This window comes from Gadus morhua, chromosome 22, assembly GCF_902167405.1.
Source record: "Gadus morhua chromosome 22, gadMor3.0, whole genome shotgun sequence".
NCBI classification, from domain to species: domain Eukaryota; kingdom Metazoa; phylum Chordata; class Actinopteri; order Gadiformes; family Gadidae; genus Gadus; species Gadus morhua.
In genome coordinates, this window is record NC_044069.1 from 8,005,302 (window position 1) to 8,031,531 (window position 26,230).

Here is a 26,230-nt window from a genome sequence, read left to right on the forward strand (position 1 = left end):
CCTTTTTATGTTTTTGGCTGGCTAGCTGTTGGCTGCCATTCTGGAGAATTTCACGAACACTTCTAGAATCCTTGTTCCGGCCTGATTGCAAAGGAATTGCGCTCAAGTGGGATAGGACCTGGGCCTTTAGCCAAACCTGAGTGAGATAGTTTCGTTTACATCTAATCGAACCCCCTCCAGGGTTTGAAACAAAATAATAATAACCTTTCTAATGTCAAACATAACCACAAAGCAACAATTTTAAAATGTTTGTTTTGAGTTTTATTCAAGTTGGCGAAGTTTAAATACACAAACGCTTGGGAGCTAGGCATTCTGGCCTTCACATGGTGGGATAACATGCATAGAGAGCGATGCCACATTGGTTGTGTCTGTTCCTGGCCATCTTGATGTAACCTTGCTCGCCATAACGAGCACCCCAACTGAAAACGGGAATTAAAAACACAATATGATGGATCAAACCCAATTCATACGAGCCATTTGGTGTTTGAATTTAGCCATAGAGTTTAAGGGTCTATACGTTATGAACATGTTTGTGGCCCCCCCCCCCCCCCCTCCAAGCTCTGACAGTCAAGCTAGATTGCAAACTCAAGAAGAATATTGAAACGCCACCTGTTCTTGACAAGCCAGTAGTCCCGTCCATGTTCAGTTCCATACCCGACGGCCAGAACACCGTGGTTAACCTGGTGGCTACATGTGTGGTCCCTGTACACACCTATTCAGGGGAACCTTATTATTCTCTCTGTAAAGAATGACTTGTTTCCAAATACAAACCCAAATCATTTGCTGGATTGCAGTTCAATGGAAGTGTCTCAATAATAATAGTGGCTGTTAGAGGTACAGCTTTTACAATAGTAAATTATGGCCAGAATGATAATTTTAGCAGCCATTCGGTGCAAGTCAGGAAATTAGAACAACTTAAGTTGAGACTTTAAGGTTGTGGTTAGGCATTTACAGCATCAACACCACTCACCGTGATGGTAGAAGAGGAACTTTGGCCGGGAGGCGTCTACGGCAACTGAGATCGGACCAATCATAGCAATGGCATGCTTAAGTGCCACTTCATCCCCTTTCGGCAAGAACTTATAACCAGAGCAACTCGCAACCTTCAATTTCGGGTCGTACTTGCAAGATCCAATCTGAAAAATCGAAAGGAATAGAACATTAAACACTAAACTATTGAAACCCTGGAGGTGCAGCAAACCTAGAGACTGACGTCACAACTGAATCTGCGTTCGGTGCGCCATGATTTTCCAACCTTTCACCTGACAATGATGTTGATGCTCTTAAAACCAGTCGTGCCCTTAGCATTATTGATAACTCACTCTGCCTGTATAGGGGTAAGCCGCATCCGAGTTGATGCCATTGTTCTTAATGATGTAGAGGAAGGCGCCGACGATATAGCCACCGTGGCAGCCATGGTTTCCAAACCTCATGGAGCAGTCCAAGAGGTTCTGGGGACTGAGGGAGACTAGGGAACCATTGGTCTTCTTCAGTTGGCCCTCCAACGAACCCACGGCACTGAAGGCCCAGCAGGACCCGCAGGAACCCTGCGACAGACGAGGATGAACTACGTTGGATCCCAAAGCAGTTTGAGGCAAGGCTTTTCCCCAGTCATCCTCCAAGGCCACATTTGAAGTCAGACAAACTTTGACAGAGCCATGTATCAATATAAAATACGATCCTGGATTAAGGATCCCAAGTACCACAGCAGTTAACAATTAGGACCAAATGGATAATCGGACCTGGTCTTTGACTGCCGTTACAAGGCCCTTCCTCCTCCAGTCCAGGCTGGAGGGCACCGACATATCGTCGACTCTGGTGAAGTTCGACATGGCCCTTTCAAGGTCGTCTGGGACACGAGTGCCCATGAGGGAACTTGATGCTTCCTCTGTAGTCTGTGAGGAAGTACAAATAAAAGTGCAAGATCATGACCACCACAACTCAAAACATTAGGACGGTTAGTCAAATTAATCCAGAAGCCTTTTAGTCAGTTTTTTAAGATCTTTACAACCTTGCAAATGCAATGCCGAATTTTCCATAAAATAGCAATAATTTACAACAGTAGTCACTTAAAATAATCTACTATCAAAATGATCTGGGGTCTCATTTATAACCGTTGCGTACGCACAAAACGGGGCTGAAAGTTGCGTACGTGACTTTTCACGCCAAGGTTGTGATCTATAAAAAACCAACTTGACGGGAAAATGTGCGCAGCCCTAAGCAAACTCTGACCCATGCGTACGCATGGTTTGGAGGAAAAGGAGAATTGGCGACACAGACGGTGTGGTGGTGAACTGAAGTCAGACCGAAGAATTGCAGAGTGAGAAGAACGATTATGTTTTATCATCGCCCTTCATCAATTTAATTTCAACCCGTATCATGCGTTAAATCCTAATCAGAATAATTTAAGTCCACTGCGTTATTTCTCAGTTATAACTCCAGAAATATCTCCTTAGAATAGAAATAAAAAGAAATTCTCTATATTTAATCCCGTCACTCCATACTGTCCACCGACGGCGCGACTGCATGGAATAAAGCATCTGTCCAACATGTGTCAATAACATAATATTTTTATGTGACACTGTAAACACATGATCAAATGTCAATTAAATCCCAAGTGTGAAAAACCAAGCCACACTCATCACAATCGTTGTCCGTTACTCTTGATGCTTTTCATGACAAATCAGGCATTAAAAAGGGGTTATGTTCAAGAACATTTTACGTGGGTAATTACAAACTGATTATCCAAGGCGTTCTCGTCAGTCTTATTACCGTAACCCTATAAATACAGAGGTGAGCGCCGTGGTAATGCTGCAACATATGGCACTTCTGGCGGACCATGCAGGATTCGGAGGGAGAGGGTATTTAGGGACCATAACGATTTATTGGTAGGCTACATAAAAATATGTAACTCTATGTCAGACCACTTCTTTTTTAATTCTGGGACTGTGCGCTCCGTGCTACTGACAGAGTTCACTGCTGCAGCAACATGTTGCCACTCACTCTGCTTTTTGTTGTTGGCGATTCCAATCCCGTGACCGCCGAACAAAACTACCTTTCGGGCCTCCATCTCACCCACAAGTGTCTCCACTTCAACCTCCGTGAAATTTCGCTTTTTTGATTTTCTCAGTACTTCTGCCATTGTTTCCAACAAGACATAATACCGGCATCTGAGTCTGTTTTATATGCAGATCGCATTCATGAGGTCATTTGCATTGACCATTTATGGTTAAAAAGGGGCGTGTAGAGGGCGGAACGTGAAGCTGATTCAGCTGCGCACAATTATAGTCAGTATGTGATTTATAAAGCAAAGATTGCGTACAAGTGTGCGTACGCAGTGTTTTATAAATCTGAATATTTTTTGGCGCACGCAAAACTTGGCTTCTGGGCGTACGCACATTTTTAGTAACGATCCTACGCACAGTTTTATAAATGAGACCCCTGGCCTCATGAAAAAGATACTAACCAAATCTCCAAGGTGATTCATTGCCAGCTCATATGTGTGCATGCCCAGAGTGGCCTCTAAGTTGTGGACATTGATCATATCCAAGTTCTCCTCCCAGATTCGCCTGCGGCCAAACTCTTCAATCTGGACAACACAGGGGAAGCAGGTTTATAAGACAAGGTAAGTAGGAAAACCTCAACATAAAATAGAGTTGGAGTTATTAGAGAGCACATTAGCATCATGCATCCTAGCCCAAGCAGCTAAAACAACCAGGCAGACTTCATGGCATAGGCCTACCCCCTTAAAGCGGAAATATTATACCACCAGGTGAGAGTGTGATTAGCCATTACAAGCCGCCGTAAAAATGTGCAGCTTCTGACATTAAAGGTGGGCGTGTCCATCTAGATGTATCACGGCTAGATAAGCAACGTTGGCTATTCCACTGGGGAGGCTGGTAGACTGATCTATCCAGCATGCCAACGTTGCTGATCACACTCACACCTGGTGGTATAATAAGTCCCCTTTAACAAACAATATGACTAGATTTGAATGCCACTGACTAATGATACACAAGATCATAAGCACAGGTTAGCAGTCCCATTCAAACTTACAAAAAGACAGCACATTTGGCAATTGATTTTAAAAAAATGGAACAGCCATTTCAGTTCCAGGTTGGATCATTCACCTTACAAACGGAACACAGCCATTTCAGTTCCTCATTTCAGTTCCACGTTTTATTCAAACCTCATTTCAGTTCCGGGTTTCATCACAATGTAGACAAATGACCCAAATCCCGTCTACCTGATCAGAATACACTTTATTGTGCATCTTCTTCCAAAGTCCCCAATGTTTGTCAAGTTCTGGGCTGAGGATGGCCACCGCGTATCCACAGAGAAGGGAGACAAGTAGGCTCCCAAACATGCTGCCGCACCTAAAAGCCCACCAGAAATGTGCACCTTAGTATGACACACATTCATTTCACCGAATAGATTAAGGTTTTCTGAGAGTACAAACCGTGTGTAATGCAGGTAGACGGGAAATAATCCTGAAGTAATCCAGTCAAATATGAAAATGTTGCCCTCTAACATGTGGGGAATTTTGCACACTGAGCTCTATAATAAAGCCAAGTACCCGAAAAAGCCTAATATGAGCGAGAGAGATAACCGGGGAACACCAAAAGAACCTGTCCCTAAATTCAAATGAGTCTCATTAAAATGTAGTCAGAAATCTGGTTATTTTACCAGGAGGAAACAGCACTGACATACATGCCTGGACACAGAATAAGGCCTACCATGGAAAGATTTTGTAGCTAATTGGATCTTATGCACCTGTCTGTGTTGTAGCTAATTTAACCAAGGTGTGTCTAATTGAGCCAGGAAGTCATGTAGTTTGCGCACCACATTTACAGAAATATACAAATATGATTGGGGGGGGGGGGGGGGTTCTTCAGACACGCGAGGATAAATTAACTTAAAACTAAATATAACAATCTTTTCTAGTAGAACATAAACATTTTATGACAACATATGTTTTATTTATATTCACAATTTATTCATTTATATCATAATGTATGCTCATTGAATTATCTTTTTAATCATTGTTTAATATTCTAGTTCTAACTGCAATTCAGGATTATAACAATTAAACCAAAATAAAATAACCCAGAAGAAGCATGTACCAATGAGGAGACACAGAAGAGTAAAAACATTCAAAACCTTTTATTGTATTCAGCATAACATTTCTTTGTGAGGCTGTTGGATGCTGGAACGACCACAAGGGGACCCCGATCAGTTACCAACTATAGGGTAGATGGGACGGCGCGCTATCGCACAGAGATTCTTGTTCCTGGCCATGCGGATATACCCTTGCTCTCCCCACTTAGAACCCCAGCTGGAATGGAAGAGTGGAGAAATGTTGAAATGTGGAGAAAAGCAAAAGATACGACACAATATCCAATGATAACGTTTTATACTTTATCATTGTTACTTTGCGTCCCACTTTTAATGTGCTGTATCTGTTGTAATTCTGCTGACTACAAAATGTATGATGCCACTGGAAACAAGGCTTTTCAAAACATTTGCTAAATGGTTGAAATAGTTGTATTTGCCTTAAATGACACATTGTTTCGTCTCCAATGTCACGCATTTTTGCTACCATGTTCCACTGCGAGTATTTTGTTTATTTAAGTGATTAAATGATATTCATATTGGCATATTTCGGATATTGTTCCCACATTCTAGCAAACTAAGCTCGGTCCTCTCTCATTGGTACCCAATAGTAATGGTAGTAAATAACTACTATATATAGCTCCTACTAATTCCTATAGTAGGAACGTCAGCCCAGGATCTGCTGTGTTTTGCTGCGTCTCCATGATTGGTCTTTTTAATGTCTATCAGATAATTCAAGCACATGCGCAAACAGCCTCCACACAGACAGGGTATGGGAGTGGTCTTCACCTGTTTTTCACAATCCAGTAATCTAGTCCTTGGTCTGTCCCATAGCCCACCACCAGTACAGCATGGTTGGTGGTCTCAGTACTGCAGTCTGGCGGATCGTACACACCTACGAAAAAGTAACATTTTGCTTTTAACAATTAGAGAACAGAGAATAATGTCAGAAGAAAAACTCTGCTATATTTGACCGAAGGGCCGCCTGTCAGCTGTTAGTGAGTGACATGCGCTCTGAGAATATCTGTTTTAAATTGACAGCCCCGGTCACCACATGAGCCAATTTATACTGTATATATACTGTACTATATCCCTGCTATATCCCTGCTGATTTCTGACGAATCAGGGCATCTCTTCTGTGATTGGTTTGGGCAATCCATCTTGCCTGTCAATCAAAGGTGGGTGAAACCCTTTCTCAATAAAAGTAACGTCACTGTTCAAACCACCTAAATTTCTCACTTATTTTGAATGCTGCTGTATATCTTCCAGTGATCTGATTTGCTGTACCATGTTTTCCTAGCGATCTGATTGGTTGTCATGCATGTCAGTGTGTGTGTGTGTTCACCTCACCTTCTTTGTAGCTTTTGAACGACGCCAAATTAGCGTTGATGCCGACCGACACAGGCCCCACCTTTGCCACGGCAGCTTGAAGGGCCATTTCATTGCCCCTCGGGACAGCGGCAAAAGACACGCAGTAGCCAGCTCTTCCTCTGGACGAATACCGGCAATCTCCGACCTTTTGAAGTGTAGCGAAAAAATTACAAACAAAAAAAAGGCGCACACAACTAGGTTGGATCGCGTACAGGCATGTCTGGCTGTTGGCTGCATGCTGTCATGATGTCTGTGTCTATACGGTACGGTATGTATGTTTTTCATGTATAATATGTATGCAATTATGTTTGTCTATGGTCCGTCTATCCATCTGATCTATCTGTAGGCCTATGTATGTCTGTCTCTGTACATTGTGGGCAACGTCTGCAATTAACCTCTTCATGTTTTTATTTGGCTTATGGAAGAAATTAATAATAATATATTCTATGGTAAACCATGATTATTATTAGGCCTAAATATCTAATGGTAGAAAACATCTGAAACACCTCTGGATTCTAATCCAAGGTTTGACACGGTGCCAGGGAGTCTGGGGTCAGAGCGTAAGTTAGAACCCCCCCAGAAGCCAGAGGCTATGGGGTCAATGCGAGCTGACCTCAGCCTGGTGTTTTAGATTCGATTTTTGTCATACTTGCTCCGGACCCCTCGATTTCTTTTGCTCTCTTAGTTAGTCGAAGTGTTAGAACTCGGTTATTTTCCACCACAGGCTCTTATTTCACCACCAGGTGTGAGTGCGATTAGCCATGATGGCCATTTTCTAAATCTGACCTCCCCTGTGACTTGGTGGCACTTGGTGACGCTCGCACAAGTCGGAGAGTCCACTAAGATGTGTGCTCGATCCATCCGCCTACCAGCCTGCCCAGTGGACTGTAGCAACTGATTGTCTCTTCTATCAATCATACATCCAGGGGGACAACCCCCCCTTGTGATGTCACTAAAGCACTGGGCAAGGCAGCGCTCGAAACGGCTTGTAACGGCTAATCACAGCCGCACCTGTCGGTAGAGCAGGGTGCTTTCAAGAAGAGCAAAATAGCAGAACCTTGTGTTCAAAGTCGTAGTAAATGAACTTTAGGAAAAGGAAAACGGAGGGCACCTTCTCTTCGTAGGGGTAGTAACTCCCGGAGTCGATGCCGTCGTTATCGATGACGTACTGGAAGGCCTTGGAGACCCTGCCCCCCTTACAGCCGTGGTTCTCGAGGCTGCAGTCCATCAGGTTCTGGGGGCTGAGGGGCTCCAGGAACCCGGTCTTCATCGCCATCTGGCCCTCCAGGGCCCCCACGGTGCTGAAGGCCCAGCAGGAGCCACAATGCCCCTGGGGATTACAGGTACTGTATATGTTTGTGTGTGTGTGTGTGTGTGTGTGTGTGTGTGTGTGTGTGTGTGTGTGTGTGTGTGTGTGTGTGTGTGTGTGTGTGTGTGTGTGTGTGTGTGTGTGTGTGTGTGTGTGTGTGTGTGTGAGAGAGAGAGGGTGTGTGATGCTGTGTGTGTGTGTGTGTGTGAAGTAGTGTAATGCAAGTGTGGGTGTATATGTTTGTGTGCGCTGATGTGAATATGTGTGTGTTTGTGTGTGTATGTGAGGGTGTGTGATGCTATGTGTGTGTGTGTTTGTGTGTGTATGTGAGGGTGTGTGTGATGATGTGTGTGTATGAAGTAGTGTGATGCATCTGTGGGTGTTTATTTGAGTAAGGGTGTGTGTGTGTGTGTGTGTGTGTGTGTGTGTGTGTGTGTGTGTGTGTGTGTGTGTGTGTGTGTGTGTGTGTGTGTGTGTGTGTGTGTGTGTGTGTGTGTGTTTGTGTGTATACATGAAGGTGTTTGATGATGGTATGTGTGTTAGTGTGTGTAATGCAAGTGTTGGGGTATATGTGTGAGCGAGGGTGTGTGTGTGTGCATGTTAGTACATCGGGCAGATGTACATTGACCACGCCCTGGAGCAGCTGCTCATGGACCGCTGGCGTCTCTCTCTCTCTCCTTCTGTCCTCCTCACTCACCTGGTTTTGGACAGGAGACACCAGACCCTTCTGCCTCCAGTCCACACTCTCTGGGAGTTTTTCGACCCCCTTGTCCCATCGTGTGGAGGTCCAGCTGTCGAAGCTGGCGGGGTCTTCCTCCATGAGACGGTTGAGCTTTGCGTTCACTTCGTCTGTGGTCTTGAGTTCACACAGAAACAAAACGTGAAGGATGGACCTGATTCAAATGTGGTGACTTGTATCCATTCGCTGTGATCCGTTCAGATAATCAGCTACAGATTAGACGAAACACACTTTTCGGCATGATTTTAAAATCTCACTAACAATAAGAACAGAATGTTATTGATGCTGATTCATTTCCAAAATGAAATGATATAATTCTTGATACCACACATTACAGTATAGTTGTTTCTGTTTCTTTATCTGTTGTTTTTACAATTTTGTCCTGTTTCAGTCCTAGATGATAAACATTATTCTGGATTAAAGGTGACATATTATACCACCAGGTGTGAATGTGATTAGCTGTTACAAGCCATTTTGAGGGTATAATTGGTATGATATGTCACATTTAATCCTATCAGATATTTATCGGGAGATTACGATCGGGACTCAATGGGCGGTTTGAGTAAGTGCTGCGAAGGGAACCGGTCTGATCCAGATCAACATTGTTTTGCAATTAGCAGCACTTAGCTGGACGAGAGCCACACGGAGGCGCTGGAGGACCCACCATGTCAGCCAGCTGGTTCAGGCCCAGGGTGAAGGTGGAGTTCCCGGCCTCGGCCTCCATGTTGTGCCTCCTCACCATCCTCCAATTGTTCTCCCACACGGCCCTTCTGTACACCGCCTCCGCCTGGAGGAGACCATAGCACACCGTCTGTGTGTGTGTGTGTGTGTGTGCGTGTGTGCGGTGTGCGTGTGTGTGTAGGTGTTTATGTGAGTTGGGGTGTGTGTGTGTGTGTGTGTGTGTGTGTGTGTGTGTGTCTGTTAACGTGTGTAAGTGTGGGTGTTTATGTGAGGAAGGGTGTAGGGTTGTGTGTGTGTGAGGGTGTGTTTTTGTGTGTGTGTGTGTGTGTGTGTGTGTGTGTGTGTGTGTGTGTGTGTGTGTGTGTGTGTGTGTGTGTGTGTGTGTGTGTGTGTGTGTGTGTGCACGGTGGTCGTACCTCATTGGTGTACACCTTCTGGAACTCGGCCCTCCATGCTTCCCATTGGTCGTTGAGGTGAGGGGAAGCGAGGCCGAAGACCGCAAAGGTCAGGAAGAGAGCCAGTGAGCGCATGCTGGAAGAATAGACACATAGATGTTAATGTATATAAAAGATGAATAAACTGCGCTTCCATAGCACTCTAATCTGTGGTCACCCACAGTGTTTTACAACTACTACTTTTCACCCATTCAGAAACATATTCTTACACTTTGAGGATAAGACCCTGAATGTATGTTGATTTAGACGAATAGAAGATGTGTCCAAACCAAATGAACAAGAGGCAAAATCTCTTTGGGGAACTTAGATTATTTTCCTTGATATACATACATCATACATGTACTTTGTTGAGCAGTAAGAGGAAGAGATAAGAAGCATGATTTGATCGACTTCGGCTATTAACCCTTTTTGTCATTACTCCACTAACTTTCAATCAAAATGATTCCACAACACAATGTTCCTCCTTCTCTGAGAAATCGGTGTTAGTCAACGAATCTGCTACTGAATGGTCTCCATCTAGGAATGATGGACAGAATTGATCTCAATTTACCTTTCTCAAGTCCAACAGAGCTGACGTCTTGTCTTCTGAATGATGGAAGTGGGTCTGCGTGCCTGTGTTTGATTCTCCCATCTTATATACTGAAAAAAATGATGAAAACGCATTCATAGAAAGGGGAACCAAAAGTGTAAGAATAATCAATTGGGTTACTTCCTCCACTGTGGATTCTGAACGACTGTGGTTGGTCATATATCGAACCCTTTAAAGAATGACTGGAATGAATCCAACACAGTCCTTAGCTATTGGTAGTTTAAGGGTTTCTCTTTCTGACTCACATTCCTTCCAGCTACACATAATCCAGCTCCAAAAATGTTTTGTTTTCTGTAGTATCAGGTAAACAGTCTGCATCCTACACCCAAACCCAGCGATTAGTAATCTCTGCAGGAGGCCTGCTTTGCACAGGGTTTGTACAGAAGTAACAGACCTAGATGGTTGAGCGGATTGATGTTGTACATTTCTAAATAATGTGATATTTCCTCCTTGTACCGAAATACTGAGGAAAACTCCTTGTATAGGTCACCTACTTGATTGGTTGCACTAAATCGCCATAAAATTCCCCTCCTAATTGGCTCCCTGCCTACATACGTTTATCTTCCATATCACAGACATACGATTGAAAAGCAAGGTGGATTTCCCGAACCAGCCATGAAGGAGTTGTCCTGATTGTTCAGAATTGAGCACGGATCGGTTTGGAATCCGAATTGGTGCAGATACCTATTCCTAGATACATATATAGGACACTAGATAGATGCTTGAACGACCACAACGGACCCCCGATCAGTTATCCACTATAGGGTACAACGGACGGTGCTCTATCGCACAGATTCTTGTTCCTGGCCATGCGGATATACCCTTGCTCTCCCCACCTAGAACCCCAGCTGGAAGGAAGAGTGGAGAATGTTGACATATCTAGAGAAAAGCAAAAAGAAAAACACAATATCCAATGATAAAGTTTGATACTTCATTGTTAGTTTGCGTGCCACTTTTAATGTGTGGTATCTGTGTGGTCTTTGTAATTCATTGCTGAATACACAAATGTATGATGCCAATGGAAACAAGGCTATTCTAAGCATTTGCTAAACGGTTAAAATAGTTGTATTTGCCTTAAATGACACATTGTTTCGTCTCCAATGTCACGCATTTGTACTAAAATGTTCCACTGGGAGTATTTTGTTTATTTAAGTGATTTAATGATATATTCATATCGGCATATTTTGGATATTTTTCCCGTAATCTATCAAACTAAGCTCCGGTCCTCTGTCATTGGTACCCAATAGTAGTTGTAGTATTTAACTTCTATGTATAGCTTCTACTAATTCCTATAGTAGGAACGTCAGACCAGGATCTGCTGTGTTCAGCTTCGTCTCCTTGGTTTTTCTTTTTAATGTCTATCTGATGCTTCAAGCACATACACAAACAGCCTCCACACAGACAGGGTATGGGAGTGGTCTTCGCCTGTGTTTCACAATCCCTGAATCCAGTAATCTAGTCCTTGGTCTGTGCCATAGCCCACCACCAGTACAGCATGGTTGGTGTTCTCAGTACTGCAGTCTGGCGGATTGTACACACCTACGAAAAAGTAGCATTTTGCTTTTAACAAGTAACAGTGCATGAATTGTATTTGATACTTCCTTCTAGTAAAGGGAACTTTTCTGATGCTAAATTGAAAAAACCGTGAATAATGTCTGAAAATACGAACAAAAAAAAACCTGTTATATTTGACGGAAGAGCCGTCTTGCAGCTTTTACTGAGTGATATGTGCTGTGAGAATATCTGTTTTAAGTTGACAGCCCCTGCCACCACATGAGCCAATTTATACTGTATATATACTGTACTATATCCCTGCTAAATCCCTGCTAATTTCTGACCAATCAGGGCATCTCTTCTATCATTGGTTTGAGCAATCCGCCTGTCAATCACAGGTGGGTGAAACTCTTTCTCAATAAGAATAACGTCTCTCTATGTTAAAACCACCTACATTCTTACTTATTTTGCTTTCTGCTGTATATCTTCAAGTGGGGTATTCCAAGAACGGAGGTTTAACAAACACAGTGTTAACGCTGAACTCTAGGATGATTGACCCTGTGCCAACTAAACCAGAGCTGTCGGTTCCACAGCACGGGTTATGCCAGTGGTTCCCAACCTTTTTTGGGCTGTGACCCCATTTTGACATCAAAAATTTCTGGCGACCCCAGAGAATTTTTTATCTAGAAATTTTTTTTGAACGTGTTTTGTTATACCGTGAACAAATACAGAGTAGCCAGGATAAGTGCCCAAATTGACAATTTTCCAAAGATGTCCGGTATATATGCAAGGAGGCACATTTTCTGCTGGTAACCTCTCGACAACAACCGTGCCTCTGTGTGAAATAGTAAGTTTTCATATTCAGAGCCCTTGTCGGCACACAGTGTTGCAAACAGATGTGCGCGCAGAGGATGTGGCTTGATGTAATTCACTATGGTTACGACCTGGTGCAGTATTTCTGCAATGGGAGCAATTTAGTTATTTTTTTAGCTTCTTCGGAAGCTAATAAAGATGTTCGCTGTGTCTTTGGTGTCTGTGCCACAGTTCCTCTTGGAACTGTCTTTGGAGGGACAGGGCCAGGCGGGCGAATAAATCTTTCCATTTTGTTTTATACACTCTGATTGCAAGTTTGTTTTTACATTTTACAGGTTTGTGTCATGGTCCGTCTTGTTTCCTCGTCTTGTTTTGGTGCGTTACCTGTTTTACTTTGGTATCTCTGTCTTGTTTCTCCCCATGTCAGGTTTCCCTCCTGTGTGATTACTGCTCCCTCCCTAATGTGTCTCAGCTGTTACTCGTTGCGTGCCCTGTGTGTGTTTGGTATTTAAGCCCTTGTCTTTCCTTTGTTCCTTGTCGGATCATTTTAGTTTGTGGTGAGTTGTGTCCTGTGTGTTCCCTGTGTTCCCCGCGTCACCCGTGTTCCTTGCCTTTCGAGTAAATAAATTATCCTTTTACCTGAACTGTCTGCGATTGGGTCCTACCTGCCTGCCTGCCACCTGCTAACCGTGACAGTTTGAGCTTGAACTCAAGTAATGTAACTGTTAGGGATGCACCGGAATAAATTATTTTCCGAAACCGAAAACCGAAAATGAGGAAACCAAGGCCGAAAACCGTAAACCGAAACACCGAAAGAAATTATTATGACATTATTAGTACCATTTAGGGTTGCCACGGTATTAGGTTAAAAAAGTTAAAAGTTCGGCAGTTGTCTTTGCACTGTTTTATTTTTGATCTGTTTTTTCATAAAAAAAAAATGTATAAAAACCTAATAGTTAGGCGTCTTAATAAAGCGTTGGAACACGCAAGACCAGTAACCATAGCAACGCTGGTAATAAACCCTGCAAAGCCCAATCCCTACGAGATCTCCCCGCGCTACGCTCATCCGGGGGCGCACAGTTTTGGGCCGTGATATTATGTATACAATTATATTATACTATTATATCTAGAAAGTTATAAGACGCTGCAACCGAGAATTGGCGCGCTGCCAGACGCTGTCACCGAGTGTGAGAGGAGAGTTGACGGAGAAGATGGCGGTTGACCTAGTTTCAAAGTTTATACCGTTTGTACTCGGTAATACAACCCTAGTACCATTGCATTTATGGCTATGACTGTGTACTAACTTCATTAAAATCAAGGCATTCTAATTTTTGGAAATCGCTATATGTGGGTCTTTCTCAGAAACATTGAAAAACGTCCACACCGCAGACATATTGGGTTATATATGGGTTATGCATTAGTTCAATCAACACAGGGTTGGTTAACAAAGGGTTGTGCGCGTCCACGCCAAACCTATGAAGACGTGATGTATGGATTATGGAGACCCCGATCGAAATGGTGAAACGGGCCGCTTATTACAATGAAATGGAACTTCAGGTTCTCCTGGAGAGCTATGACGAGGAGAAGGACATTATCGCAAGAAAAGGGAATGCTAAAGCCTCTGCAACCTGGAGAACCAAAGCCTGGCAGCGGATCACTGACGGCGTAAATGCGTAAGATGTCAAAAGCATGATCCTTAATTTTTGAACCATGAATCCACTAATATCCAAGTTAAGCATTCTTAACGTTCCTACCACATAACCCTTTTCTTCTAAAAAAACATGTACTCCGATGGCTCCCAAGCGGTCAGCTGATCAAGTAAAAATGAAGTATAAAAAAATCATACAAACTGTTGCTTTTCCCACCACCGTATTAGTATATTTTGTCAGTCCAGCATTTAAATTGTCATACCATATTTGTCACTCATAAAGCCGACAGTCGGCAGACTGGATCTGGCCCTCTAATTGTCTTGACCCCGGTGAAGGAGCTGGCAATAGACATACATTCAGGGCGCCCTGGCATGGAGGGGGTACCTGGAGGTACCTCCTCAGAGAGTCAGGGGCCATGTGAGGGTACCCCACTGGTTGAATGTAGGTTTTTCTGTTTTTCTTGTATTTTAGAGTTTGTTTGTCTTCGAAATAACGCATGCAAACCGTGTGTGTGCCACAGCGCAAATGTTCAAATGTTTTTTTTGGTAACTGGGTAGAAGACCTAAAAGTGACAACTCATCAACTTCACAGATCAAGATGGATTAGTGCTGTAATGGAGCCGCCTTCTATGATTGAACATTATCCAGTGGATGTAAGTCCGTTTGGACTTTTTTATACTTTCTGTTGTAAGCGCTTCTCGGCATACTCAGCCAATATTGCTCTCTGTAGGGTAGGAGGCCGATGAAAATCTTGGTCCGGGCATGGATGGGTCATCTGAAAGGACTGAGATGTGCTCAGCATCTCCAACATTATAGAGAAAACTACCATTTGCAAAAGACGGAGGGCTACGCAAATAGTCTGGAGTGAATTTCGGCCAGGTCCTCGATTGGTAGTGTTGGCTATGTAAGGCTGGCAAAGGCTTTTTAAATATATTAAAGATTTGCGTGAGAATCTATATCTCTCCAGCAAAAGGTCATCCGGATATGCCAAGATGTCGAGCCGTGGTCTTATTAATCGTTCCTGGTGGATGCACGAATAATTTGCGCTCCGATATCTCCTCATTGGTACCCAATAGTAGTTGTAGTATTTAACTACTATATATAGCTCCTACTAATTCCTATAGTAGGAATGTCCGACCAGGATCTGCTGTGTACAGCTGCGTCTCCTTGGTTTGGCTTTTTAATGTCTATCTGATGCTTCAAGCACATACGCAAACAGCCTCCACTCAGACAGGGTATGGGAGTCTTCGCCTGTTTTTCACAATCCAGTATCTTGTCCTTGGTCTGTGCCATAGCCCACCACCAGTACAGTATGGTTGGTGGTCTCAGTACTGCAGTCTGGCGGATTGTTCACACCTACGAAAAAGTAGCATTTTGCTTTTAACAAGTAGCAGTGCATGAACTGGATTTGATGCTTCCCTCTATTAAAGGGAACCTTTCTGATTCTAAATTAAAGAACATTGAATAATTTCAGAAAATACGAACAAATAGAAAAAAACTGTTATTTTTGACGACATTCAGTTAGTGAGTGACACGCGCTGTGAGAATATCTGTTTTGAGTTGACAGCTCCTGCCACCACATGAGCCAATTTATACTGTCTGTATACTATACATATCCCTGCTATATCCCAGCTAATTTCTGGCCAATCATTGCATCTCCTCTTTGATTGGCTTGGGGAATCCATCTTGCCAGTCAATAACAGGTGCGTGAAACAATTTCTCAATGAAAATAACGTCTCTATGTTAAAACCGCCTACATTCTCACTTATTTTGATTTCTGCTGTATATCTTCCAGTGATCTGATTTGCTCTAACGTGTATTTCCCAGCGATCTTATTCGTTGTAGTGCATGTCAGTGTGTGTGTGTTCACCTAACCTTCTTTGTAGCTTTGGAACAACTGCAAACCAGCGTTGATTCTGACCGAGGCGGTCGGATTTTGATATGATTTACTTCAACCAACCAAGTAGGTGATCTATACAAGGAGTTTTTCCCAGTATTTCGCTAGAAAGAGGAAATATCACATTATTTAGAAATGTGCAACAAGCATTAATCGGCTTAACCATCTAGGCCTGTTACTGCTGTACAAACCCTGTGAGAAGCAGGCCTCCTGCAGAGATGACTAATCGCTGGGTTTGGGTGTAGCTAATACATGCAGACTGTTTACCTTTACCACGGAAAACCAAACATTTTTGGAGCTGGAATATGTGTAGCTTGAAGGAATGTGAGTCAGAAAGAGAAACCCTTAAACTACCAATAGCTAAGGACTGTGTTGGATTCATTCCAGTCATTGTTTAAAGGTTTAAATATATGACCAACCACAGTCGTTCATAAACCACAGTGGAGGGAGTAACAAAATTGATTATTCTTACACTTTTGGTTCCCCTTTCTATGAATGCGTTTTCATCATTTTTTTCAGTATACAGTATATGATGGGAAAATCAAACACAGGCACGCAGACCCACTTCCATCATTCAGAAGACAAGACGTCAGCTCTGTCGGATTTGAGAAAGGTAAATTGAGATCAATTTACGTTTCTCTTCCACGAAGAAGTGTGCATTTCACAGACCTGTGATTGAAAAGCAAGGTGGATCTCCTGAACCAGCCATATAGGAGTTGTCCTGATTGGTCAGAATTGAGCCCGGAGTGGTTTGAAATCCAAATTGGTTCAGATACCTATTCCTAGATATATATAGGACACTAGATACATACTCTCACACAGCATTTCACTAACTCATGGCTAATGGATGGCTACACCATTTTTAACAAATGACCCATTTACATAATAGCTGTTAAATCGTACCTAGCAGCTTTAAGGTGACATCAGGATCACTTCACTGTGGGCCGCCCTGGGGCCTCCTGCTGCCTCCAACCTGTTGCCCAGCCCTGGGGCCTCCACCAGGGGACTGGGGGACTGAGGGCCACTGGGGGAGTGATGGCCACTGGGGGAGTGATGGCCACTGGGGGACTGAGGGCCACTGGGGGACTGAGGGCCACTGGGGGAGTGATGGCCACTGGGGGACTGAGGGCCACTGGGGGACTGAGGGCCACTGGGGGAGCGATGGCCGCCACGTGAATAAGGTCCATGATGACCGACCCTGGTGGTGTGTTGTGATGAGTGTGCAGTGGACCCGTTCTAATCCAGGACCACTCTTAACCTTGTGCCCATGGTAAAGTGGGATTGGTTATAGTAACAGAACCCGGTTTCAGTATTGGTTTGTGTTCATTCAAATCAGGCCTCGTCGCCACAGTTTGCTGTGATGACGATAGGTGTACCCTTAATCACGTGAATGAAGATATGTAGAAGAAGCAATCGCTAGACAAAGGAGGTTTATTTGACACTAAAAACGAAATAGAAACTAGTTTTTCTGGTAGAACATAGACATTTTATTGCAACATATACGTTTTATTTGTTTCATTTATATCATAATGTATGCTCATTTCATTAGCTTTGTAATCATTGTTCAATATTCTAGTTCTAACTGCAATGCAGGATTATAACAATTAAACTAATATAAAATAACCCAGAAGGAGCATGTACCAATGAGGAGACACAGAAGAGTAAAAACATTCAAAACCATTTATTGTATTCAGCATAACATTTCTTTGTGAGGCTGTTGGATGCTGGAACGACCACAAGGGGACCCCGATCAGTTACCAACTATAGGGTAGATGGGACGGCGCGCTATCGCACAGAGATTCTTGTTCCTGGCCATGCGGATATACCCTTGCTCTCCCCATCTAGAACCCCAGCTGGAATGGAAGAGTGGAGAAATTATGAAATGTGGAGAAAAGCAAAAGAAAAACACAATATCCAATGATAAAGTTTTATACTTTATCATTGTTACTTTGCGTCCCACTTTTAATGTGTGGTATCTGTTGTAATTCTGCTGACTACAAAATGTATGATGCCACTGGAAACAAGGCTATTCAAAACATTTGCTAAATGGTTAAAATAGTTGTATTTGCCTTAAATTACACAATGTTTCGTCTCCAATGTCACGCATTTGTGCTACCATGTTCCACTGCGAGTATTTTGTTTATTTAAGTGATTAAATGATATTCATATTGGCATATTTCGGATATTGTTCCCACATTCTAGCAAACTAAGCTCAGTCCTCTGTCATTGGTACCCAATAGTAGTGGTAGTAAATAACTACTATATATAGCTCCTACTAATTGCTATAGTAGGAACGTCAGCCCAGGATCTGCTGTGTTTTGCTGCGTCTCCATGATTGGTCTTTTTAATGTCTATCAGATAATTCAAGCACATGCGCAAACAGCCTCCACACAGAATGGGTATGTGGGAGTGGTCTTCACCTGTTTTTCACAATCCAGTAATCTTGTCCTTGGTCTGTCCCATAGCCCACCACCAGTACACCATGGTTGACGATCTCAGTACTGCAGTCTGGCGGATCGTACACACCTACGAAAAAGTAGCATTTTGCTTTTAACAAGTAGCAGTGCATGAACTGGATTTGATGCTTCCCTCTATTAAAGGGAACCTTTCTGATTCTAAATTAAAGAACATTGAATAATTTCAGAAAATACGAACAAATAGAAAAAAACTGTTATTTTTGACGACATTCAGTTAGTGAGTGACACGCGCTGTGAGAATATCTGTTTTGAGTTGACAGCTCCTGCCACCACATGAGCCAATTTATACTGTCTGTATACTATACATATCCCTGCTATATCCCAGCTAATTTCTGGCCAATCATTGCATCTCCTCTTTGATTGGCTTGGGGAATCCATCTTGCCAGTCAATAACAGGTGCGTGAAACAATTTCTCAATGAAAATAACGTCTCTATGTTAAAACCGCCTACATTCTCACTTATTTTGATTTCTGCTGTATATCTTCCAGTGATCTGATTTGCTCTAACGTGTATTTCCCAGCGATCTTATTCGTTGTAGTGCATGTCAGTGTGTGTGTGTTCACCTAACCTTCTTTGTAGCTTTGGAACAACTGCAAACCAGCGTTGATTCTGACCGAGGCGGTCGGATTTTGATATGATTTACTTCAACCAACCAAGTAGGTGATCTATACAAGGAGTTTTTCCCAGTATTTCGCTAGAAAGAGGAAATATCACATTATTTAGAAATGTGCAACAAGCATTAATCGGCTTAACCATCTAGGCCTGTTACTGCTGTACAAACCCTGTGAGAAGCAGGCCTCCTGCAGAGATGACTAATCGCTGGGTTTGGGTGTAGCTAATACATGCAGACTGTTTACCTTTACCACGGAAAACCAAACATTTTTGGAGCTGGAATATGTGTAGCTTGAAGGAATGTGAGTCAGAAAGAGAAACCCTTAAACTACCAATAGCTAAGGACTGTGTTGGATTCATTCCAGTCATTGTTTAAAGGTTTAAATATATGACCAACCACAGTCGTTCATAAACCACAGTGGAGGGAGTAACAAAATTGATTATTCTTACACTTTTGGTTCCCCTTTCTATGAATGCGTTTTCATCATTTTTTTCAGTATACAGTATATGATGGGAAAATCAAACACAGGCACGCAGACCCACTTCCATCATTCAGAAGACAAGACGTCAGCTCTGTCGGATTTGAGAAAGGTAAATTGAGATCAATTTACGTTTCTCTTCCACGAAGAAGTGTGCATTTCACAGACCTGTGATTGAAAAGCAAGGTGGATCTCCTGAACCAGCCATATAGGAGTTGTCCTGATTGGTCAGAATTGAGCCCGGAGTGGTTTGAAATCCAAATTGGTTCAGATACCTATTCCTAGATATATATAGGACACTAGATACATACTCTCACACAGCATTTCACTAACTCATGGCTAATGGATGGCTACACCATTTTTAACAAATGACCCATTTACATAATAGCTGTTAAATCGTACCTAGCAGCTTTAAGGTGACATCAGGATCACTTCACTGTGGGCCGCCCTGGGGCCTCCTGCTGCCTCCAACCTGTTGCCCAGCCCTGGGGCCTCCACCAGGGGACTGGGGGACTGAGGGCCACTGGGGGAGTGATGGCCACTGGGGGAGTGATGGCCACTGGGGGACTGAGGGCCACTGGGGGACTGAGGGCCACTGGGGGAGTGATGGCCACTGGGGGACTGAGGGCCACTGGGGGACTGAGGGCCACTGGGGGAGCGATGGCCGCCACGTGAATAAGGTCCATGATGACCGACCCTGGTGGTGTGTTGTGATGAGTGTGCAGTGGACCCGTTCTAATCCAGGACCACTCTTAACCTTGTGCCCATGGTAAAGTGGGATTGGTTATAGTAACAGAACCCGGTTTCAGTATTGGTTTGTGTTCATTCAAATCAGGCCTCGTCGCCACAGTTTGCTGTGATGACGATAGGTGTACCCTTAATCACGTGAATGAAGATATGTAGAAGAAGCAATCGCTAGACAAAGGAGGTTTATTTGACACTAAAAACGAAATAGAAACTAGTTTTTCTGGTAGAACATAGACATTTTATTGCAACATATACGTTTTATTTGTTTCATTTATATCATAATGTATGCTCATTTCATTAGCTTTGTAATCATTGTTCAATATTCTAGTTCTAACTGCAATGCAGGATTATAACAATTAAACTAATATAAAATAACCCAGAAGGAGCATGTACCAATGAGGAGACACAGAAGAGTAAAAACATTCAAAACCATTTATTGTATTCAGCATAACATTTCTTTGTGAGGCTGTTGGATGCTGGAACGACCACAAGGGGACCCCGATCAGTTACCAACTATAGGGTAGATGGGACGGCGCGCTATCGCACAGAGATTCTTGTTCCTGGCCATGCGGATATACCCTTGCTCTCCCCATCTAGAACCCCAGCTGGAATGGAAGAGTGGAGAAATTATGAAATGTGGAGAAAAGCAAAAGAAAAACACAATATCCAATGATAAAGTTTTATACTTTATCATTGTTACTTTGCGTCCCACTTTTAATGTGTGGTATCTGTTGTAATTCTGCTGACTACAAAATGTATGATGCCACTGGAAACAAGGCTATTCAAAACATTTGCTAAATGGTTAAAATAGTTGTATTTGCCTTAAATTACACAATGTTTCGTCTCCAATGTCACGCATTTGTGCTACCATGTTCCACTGCGAGTATTTTGTTTATTTAAGTGATTAAATGATATTCATATTGGCATATTTCGGATATTGTTCCCACATTCTAGCAAACTAAGCTCAGTCCTCTGTCATTGGTACCCAATAGTAGTGGTAGTAAATAACTACTATATATAGCTCCTACTAATTGCTATAGTAGGAACGTCAGCCCAGGATCTGCTGTGTTTTGCTGCGTCTCCATGATTGGTCTTTTTAATGTCTATCAGATAATTCAAGCACATGCGCAAACAGCCTCCACACAGAATGGGTATGTGGGAGTGGTCTTCACCTGTTTTTCACAATCCAGTAATCTTGTCCTTGGTCTGTCCCATAGCCCACCACCAGTACACCATGGTTGACGATCTCAGTACTGCAGTCTGGCGGATCGTACACACCTACGAAAAAGTAGCATTTTGCTTTTAACAAGTAGCAGTGCATGAACTGGATTTCATACTTCCTTCTAGCAAAGGGGACTTTTCTGATGCTAAATTAGAGAACAGAGAATAATGTTTATATTTGACCGAAGGGCCGCCTGTCAGCTGTTAGTGAGTGACATGCGCTCTGAGAATATCTGTTTTAAATTGACAGCCCCGGTCACCACATGAGCCAATTTATACTGTATATATACTGTACTATATCCCTGCTATATCCCTGCTGATTTCTGACCAGTCTGGGCATCTCTTCTCTGATTGGTTTGGGCAATCCATCTTGCCTGTCAATCAAAGGTGGGTGAAACCCTTTCTCAATAAAATTAACGTCACTGTTAAAACCACCTAAATTCTCACTTATTTTGAATGCTGTTGTATATCTTCCAGTGATCTGATTTGCTGCACCATGTTTTCCTAGCGATCTGATTGGTTGTCATGCATGTCGGTGTGTGTGTGTTCACCTTACCTTCTTTGTAGCTTTGGAACGACGGCAAACCAGCGTTGATGGCGACCGACACAGGCCCCACCTTTGCCACGGCAGCTTGAAGGGCCATTTCATTGCCCCTCGGGACAGCGGCAAAAGACACGCAGTAGCCAGCTCTTCCTCTGGACGAATACCGGCAATCTCCGACCTTTTGAAGTGTAACGAAATAATTACAAACAAAAAAAAGGCGCACACAACTAGGTTGAATCGTACAGGCATACCTGGCTGTTGGCTGCATGCTGTCATGATGTCTGTCTGTCTGTACAGTATGTATGTTTTTCATGTATAATATGTGTGCAACTATGTCTGTCTATGGTCCGTCTGTCCATCTGATCTATCTGTATGTATGTCTGTCTCTCTGTACATTGTGGGCATGGTTTGGAGGCAATAACGTCAGCAATTATCCTCTTCATGTTTTGTACTGGGCTCTTATTTTACCACCAGGTGTGATTAGCCATGAAGAGCCATTTTCAAAATCTGACCTCCGCTGTGACTTGGGGAGAATATTTGCTACTACCACCAAGATCTGCCAATCATGAACTTGCCCATGTTAGTGCTGTTCTGTGGCCACCGCTAACAGGAAAAAAAAGAAAGAAAAAAGGTTGGTGATACTCTCACATGTCGGAGAGTCCACTAAGATGTGTGCTGGATACTTCAGCCTACCAGCCTGCCCAGTGGACTGTAGCAACTGATTTTCTCTTCTATCAATCATACGTCCAGGGGGACACCCCCCTTGTGATGTCACTAAAGCACTGGGCAAGGCAGAGCTCGAAGCGGCTTGTAACGGCTAATCACACCCGCACCTGTCGGTAGAGCACGGTGCTTTCAAGAAGAGCAAAATAGCAGAACCTTGTGTTCTAAGTAAATGAACTTTAGGAAAAGGAAAACGGAGGGCACCTTCTCTTCGTAGGGGTAGTATCTCCAGGAGTCGATGCCATCGTTATTGATGACGTACTGGAAGGCCTTGGAGACCCAGCCCCCGTTGCAGCCGTGGTTCTCGAGGCTGCAGTCCATCAGGTTCTGGGGGCTGAGGGGCTCCAGGAACCCGGTCTTCATCGCCATCTGGCCCTCCAGGGCCCCCATGGCGCTGAAGGCCCAGCAGGAGCCACATTGCCCCTGGGGATTACAGGTACTGTGTGTGTGTGTGTGTGTGTGTGTGTGTGTGTGTGTGTGTGTGTGTGTGTGTGTGTGAGAGGGTGTGTGATGCTGTGTGTGTGTGTGAAGTAGTGTAATGCAAGTGTGGGTGTATATGTTTGTGTGAGCTGATGTGAATATGTGTGTGTTTGTGTGTGTACCTGAGGGTGTGTGATGCTATGTGTGTGTGTATGTGAGGGTGTGGGATAGAGCCCGACCGATATATCGGCAGGCCGATATTATCGGCCGATATTAGGCATTTTTCAAACTATTCGGTATCGGCATTTATAATGGCCGATAAACGAATATTAAAAAAAAAAGAAAATTGTCCACCAGAGGGCGCTCCAACGCCCAAACCCGCTGATTCAGCCAGAGTTAGGCGGAGTGAATGACGGAGATCGACGGAGATCATCGGTGTTGTTCATGTGTGCAAGTGTGTTCATGGTAAGTTGGCAACTGTCACAAGACATCCATTGCTTGAATAACAATTAAAAGAACATCCCCATCAATTCTCTAAAGTCGACTTAATTCATGACTACCATGTCCAGTTGTGCTGTTGTTACGTGTTAGCTGAGTGAAAAGGATTTAAAGGATAACTACAAATGTGAGGGTGTTTGATGATGGTGTGTGTTAGTGTGAGTAATGCAAGTGTTGGTGTATATGTGTGAGCGAGGGTGTGTGTGTGTGTGCATGTTAGTACATCGGGCAGATGTACATTGACCACGCCCTTGAGCAGCTGGTCATGGACCGCTGGCGTCTCTCTCTCTCTCCTTCTGTCCTCCTCACTCACCTGGTTTTGGACAGGAGACACCAGGCCGTACTGCCGCCAGTCCACACTCTCTGGGAGTTTCTCGACACCCTTGTCCCATCGTGTGGAGGTCCAGCTGTCGAAGCTGGCGGGGTCTTCCTCCGTGAGACGGTTCAGCTTTGCGTTCACTTCGTCTGTGGTCTTGAGTTCACACAGAAACAAAACGTGAAGGATGGACCTAATTCAAATGTGGTGACTTGTATCCATTCGCTGTGATCCGTTCAGATAATCAGCTACAGATTAGACGAAACACACTTTTCGGCATGATTTTAAATCTCACTAACAATAAGAACAGAATGTTATTGATGCTGATTCATTTCCAAAATGAAATGATATAATTCTTGATACCACACATTACAGTATAGTTGTTTCTGTTTCTTTATCTGTTGTTTTTACAATTTTGTCCTGTTTCAGTCCTAGATGATGAACATTATTCTGGATTAATGGTGACATATTATACCACCAGGTGTGAATGTGATTAGCTGTTACAAGCCATTTTGAGGGTATAATTGGTATGATATGTCACATTTAATCCTATCAGATATTTATCGGGAGATTACGATCGGGACTCAATGGGTGGCTAGAGTAAGTGCTGCGAAGGGAACCGGTCTGATCCAGATCAACATTGTTTTGCAATTAGCAGCACTTAGCTGGACGAGAGCCACACGGAGGCGCTGGAGGACCCACCATGTCAGCCAGCTGGTTCAGGCCCAGGGTGAAGGTGGAGTTCCCGGCCTCGGCCTCCATGTTGTGCCTCCTCACCATCCTCCACTTGTTCTCCCACACGGCCCTTCTGTACAGCGCCTCCGCCTGGAAGAGACCATAGCACACTGTGTGTGTGTGTGTGTGTGTGTGTGTGTGTGTGTGTGTGTGTGTGTGTGTGTGTGTGTGTGTGTGTGTGTGTGTGTGCGGTGGTCGTACCTCATCGGTGTACACCTTCTGGAACTCGGCCCTCCATGCTTCCCATTGGTCGTTGAGGTGAGGGGAAGCGAGGCCGAAGACCGCAAAGGTCAGGAAGAGAGCCAGTGAGCGCATGCTGGAAGAATAGACACATAGATGTTAATGTTTATAAAAGATAAATAAACTGCGCTTCCATAGCACTCTAATCTGTGGTCACCCACAGTGCTTTACAACGAACGGTTGCTAGTTCGATCCCCAGTTCCTCCTAGCTGAGTGTTGATGTGTCCCTGAGCAAGACACTTAACCCTAACTGCTCCTGATGAGCTGGCTGTCGCCTTGCATGGTTGACTCTGCCGTCGGTGTGTCGGTGTGTCAATGTGTGTATTAACTGATGTAAGTCGCTTTGGATAAAAGTGTCTGCTAAATGCCGTAAATGTAAATGTAAGTAAGACCCTGAATGTATGTTGATTTAGACGAATAGAAGAAATGTCAAAATCAAATGAACAAGATGGAAAATCTCTTTGGGGAACTTAGATTATTTTCCTTGATATACATACCTCATACATGTACTTTGTTGAGCAGTAAGAGGAAGAGATTAGAAGCATGATTTGATCGACTTCTGCTATGAACCCTTTTTATCATAACTCCACTGACTTTCAATCAAAATGATTCCACAACACAACGTCCCTCCTTCTCCGAGAAATCTGTGTTAGTCAACGAATCTGCTACTGAATGGTCTCCATCTAGGAATGATGGACAGAATTGATCTCAATTTACCTTTCTCAAGTCCAACAGAGCTGACGTCTTGTCTCCTGAACGATTGAAGTGGGTCTGTGTGCCTGTGTTTGATTCTCCCATCATATATACTGAAAAAAATGATAAACGCATTCATAGAAAGGGGAACCAAAAGTGTAAGAATAATCAATTGGGTTACTTCCTCCACTGTGGTTTCTGAACGACTGTGGTTGGTCATATATTGAACCCTTTAAACAATGACTGGAATGAATCCAACACAGTCCTTAGCTATTGGTAGAATAAGGGTTTTTCTTTCTGACTCGCATTCCTTCCAGCTACACATAATCAAGCTCCAAAAATATGTTTTGTTTTACGTAGTAAAAGGTAAACAGTCTGCATGTATTTGCTACACCCAAACCCAGCGTTTAGTAATCT

General features: G+C 43.5%; 3 protein-coding genes and 1 long non-coding RNA gene across 5 annotated transcripts; all 4 read right to left on the bottom strand.

Annotated features, from left to right (window-relative positions):
- Nucleotides 1-238: 238 nt before the first annotated feature.
- Nucleotides 239-4,792, bottom strand: LOC115535786 (cathepsin S). The gene is made up of 8 exons (XM_030347271.1): nt 4,460-4,792; nt 4,247-4,376; nt 3,467-3,589; nt 1,743-1,895; nt 1,323-1,547; nt 971-1,136; nt 610-712; nt 239-419 (listed from the first exon to the last, which is right to left on the bottom strand). The coding sequence occupies exons 1-8, from the start codon at nt 4,531-4,533 to the stop codon at nt 320-322; spliced, it is 1,074 nt and encodes a 357-aa protein (XP_030203131.1). The 5' UTR covers nt 4,534-4,792; the 3' UTR covers nt 239-319.
- Nucleotides 4,793-5,148: 356 nt separating this feature from the next.
- LOC115535787 (cathepsin L1-like) lies at nt 5,149-10,314 on the bottom strand. The gene is made up of 8 exons (XM_030347272.1): nt 10,218-10,314; nt 9,629-9,743; nt 9,196-9,318; nt 8,490-8,648; nt 7,595-7,813; nt 6,463-6,628; nt 5,902-6,007; nt 5,149-5,335 (listed from the first exon to the last, which is right to left on the bottom strand). Exons 2-8 carry the CDS (start codon nt 9,740-9,742, stop codon nt 5,233-5,235), a joined length of 990 nt encoding a protein of 329 aa, XP_030203132.1. The 5' UTR covers nt 9,743; nt 10,218-10,314; the 3' UTR covers nt 5,149-5,232.
- A 7,460-nt stretch (nt 10,315-17,774) lies between these two features.
- On the bottom strand, nt 17,775-18,634 carry LOC115535788 (uncharacterized). Its single transcript, XR_003974557.1, has 2 exons — nt 18,529-18,634; nt 17,775-17,961 (listed from the first exon to the last, which is right to left on the bottom strand). It is a non-coding gene; the product is annotated as an uncharacterized LOC115535788 (long non-coding RNA).
- Nucleotides 18,635-20,841: 2,207 nt separating this feature from the next.
- On the bottom strand, nt 20,842-25,934 carry LOC115535743 (cathepsin L1). 2 transcript variants are annotated; one of them, XM_030347169.1, is made up of 8 exons: nt 25,838-25,934; nt 25,082-25,196; nt 24,848-24,970; nt 24,143-24,301; nt 23,116-23,334; nt 22,201-22,366; nt 21,596-21,701; nt 20,842-21,028 (listed from the first exon to the last, which is right to left on the bottom strand). In XM_030347169.1, the coding sequence occupies exons 2-8, from the start codon at nt 25,193-25,195 to the stop codon at nt 20,926-20,928; spliced, it is 990 nt and encodes a 329-aa protein (XP_030203029.1). In that variant the 5' UTR covers nt 25,196; nt 25,838-25,934; the 3' UTR covers nt 20,842-20,925. The 2 variants fall into 2 exon arrangements, with proteins under 2 accessions (XP_030203029.1, XP_030203030.1); XM_030347170.1 differs by lacking the exon at nt 24,848-24,970.
- Between the last annotated feature and the right edge of the window lie 296 nt (nt 25,935-26,230).

Bases quoted from the DNA above. Each gene is read 5' to 3' on its own strand.
- LOC115535786 (XM_030347271.1), bottom strand. From the start codon at position 4,533: ATGTTAGAGGGCAACATTTTCATATTTGACTGGATTACTTCAGGATTA. The intron at 4,377-4,459 runs GTTTGTACTCTC...GTGGGCTTTTAG, and splicing joins GTCTACCTGCATTACACACG to GTGCGGCAGCATGTTTGGGA. The intron at 1,896-3,466 runs GTTAGTATCTTT...ACTTCCTCACAG, and splicing joins TGAATCACCTTGGAGATTTG to ACTACAGAGGAAGCATCAAG.
- LOC115535787 (XM_030347272.1), bottom strand. From the start codon at position 9,742: ATGCGCTCACTGGCTCTCTTCCTGACCTTTGCGGTCTTCGGCCTCGCT. The intron at 9,319-9,628 runs GTACGACCACCG...GGTCTCCTCCAG, and splicing joins AGAAGGTGTACACCAATGAG to GCGGAGGCGGTGTACAGAAG. The intron at 6,008-6,462 runs GTGAGGTGAACA...ACTTTTTCGTAG, and splicing joins GTTCAAAAGCTACAAAGAAG to GTGTGTACGATCCGCCAGAC.
- LOC115535743 (XM_030347169.1), bottom strand. From the start codon at position 25,195: ATGCGCTCACTGGCTCTCTTCCTGACCTTTGCGGTCTTCGGCCTCGCT. The intron at 23,335-24,142 runs GTGAGTGAGGAG...TGTAATCCCCAG, and splicing joins TGTCTCCTGTCCAAAACCAG to GGGCAATGTGGCTCCTGCTG. The intron at 21,702-22,200 runs GTAAGGTGAACA...ACTTTTTCGTAG, and splicing joins GTTCCAAAGCTACAAAGAAG to GTGTGTACGATCCGCCAGAC.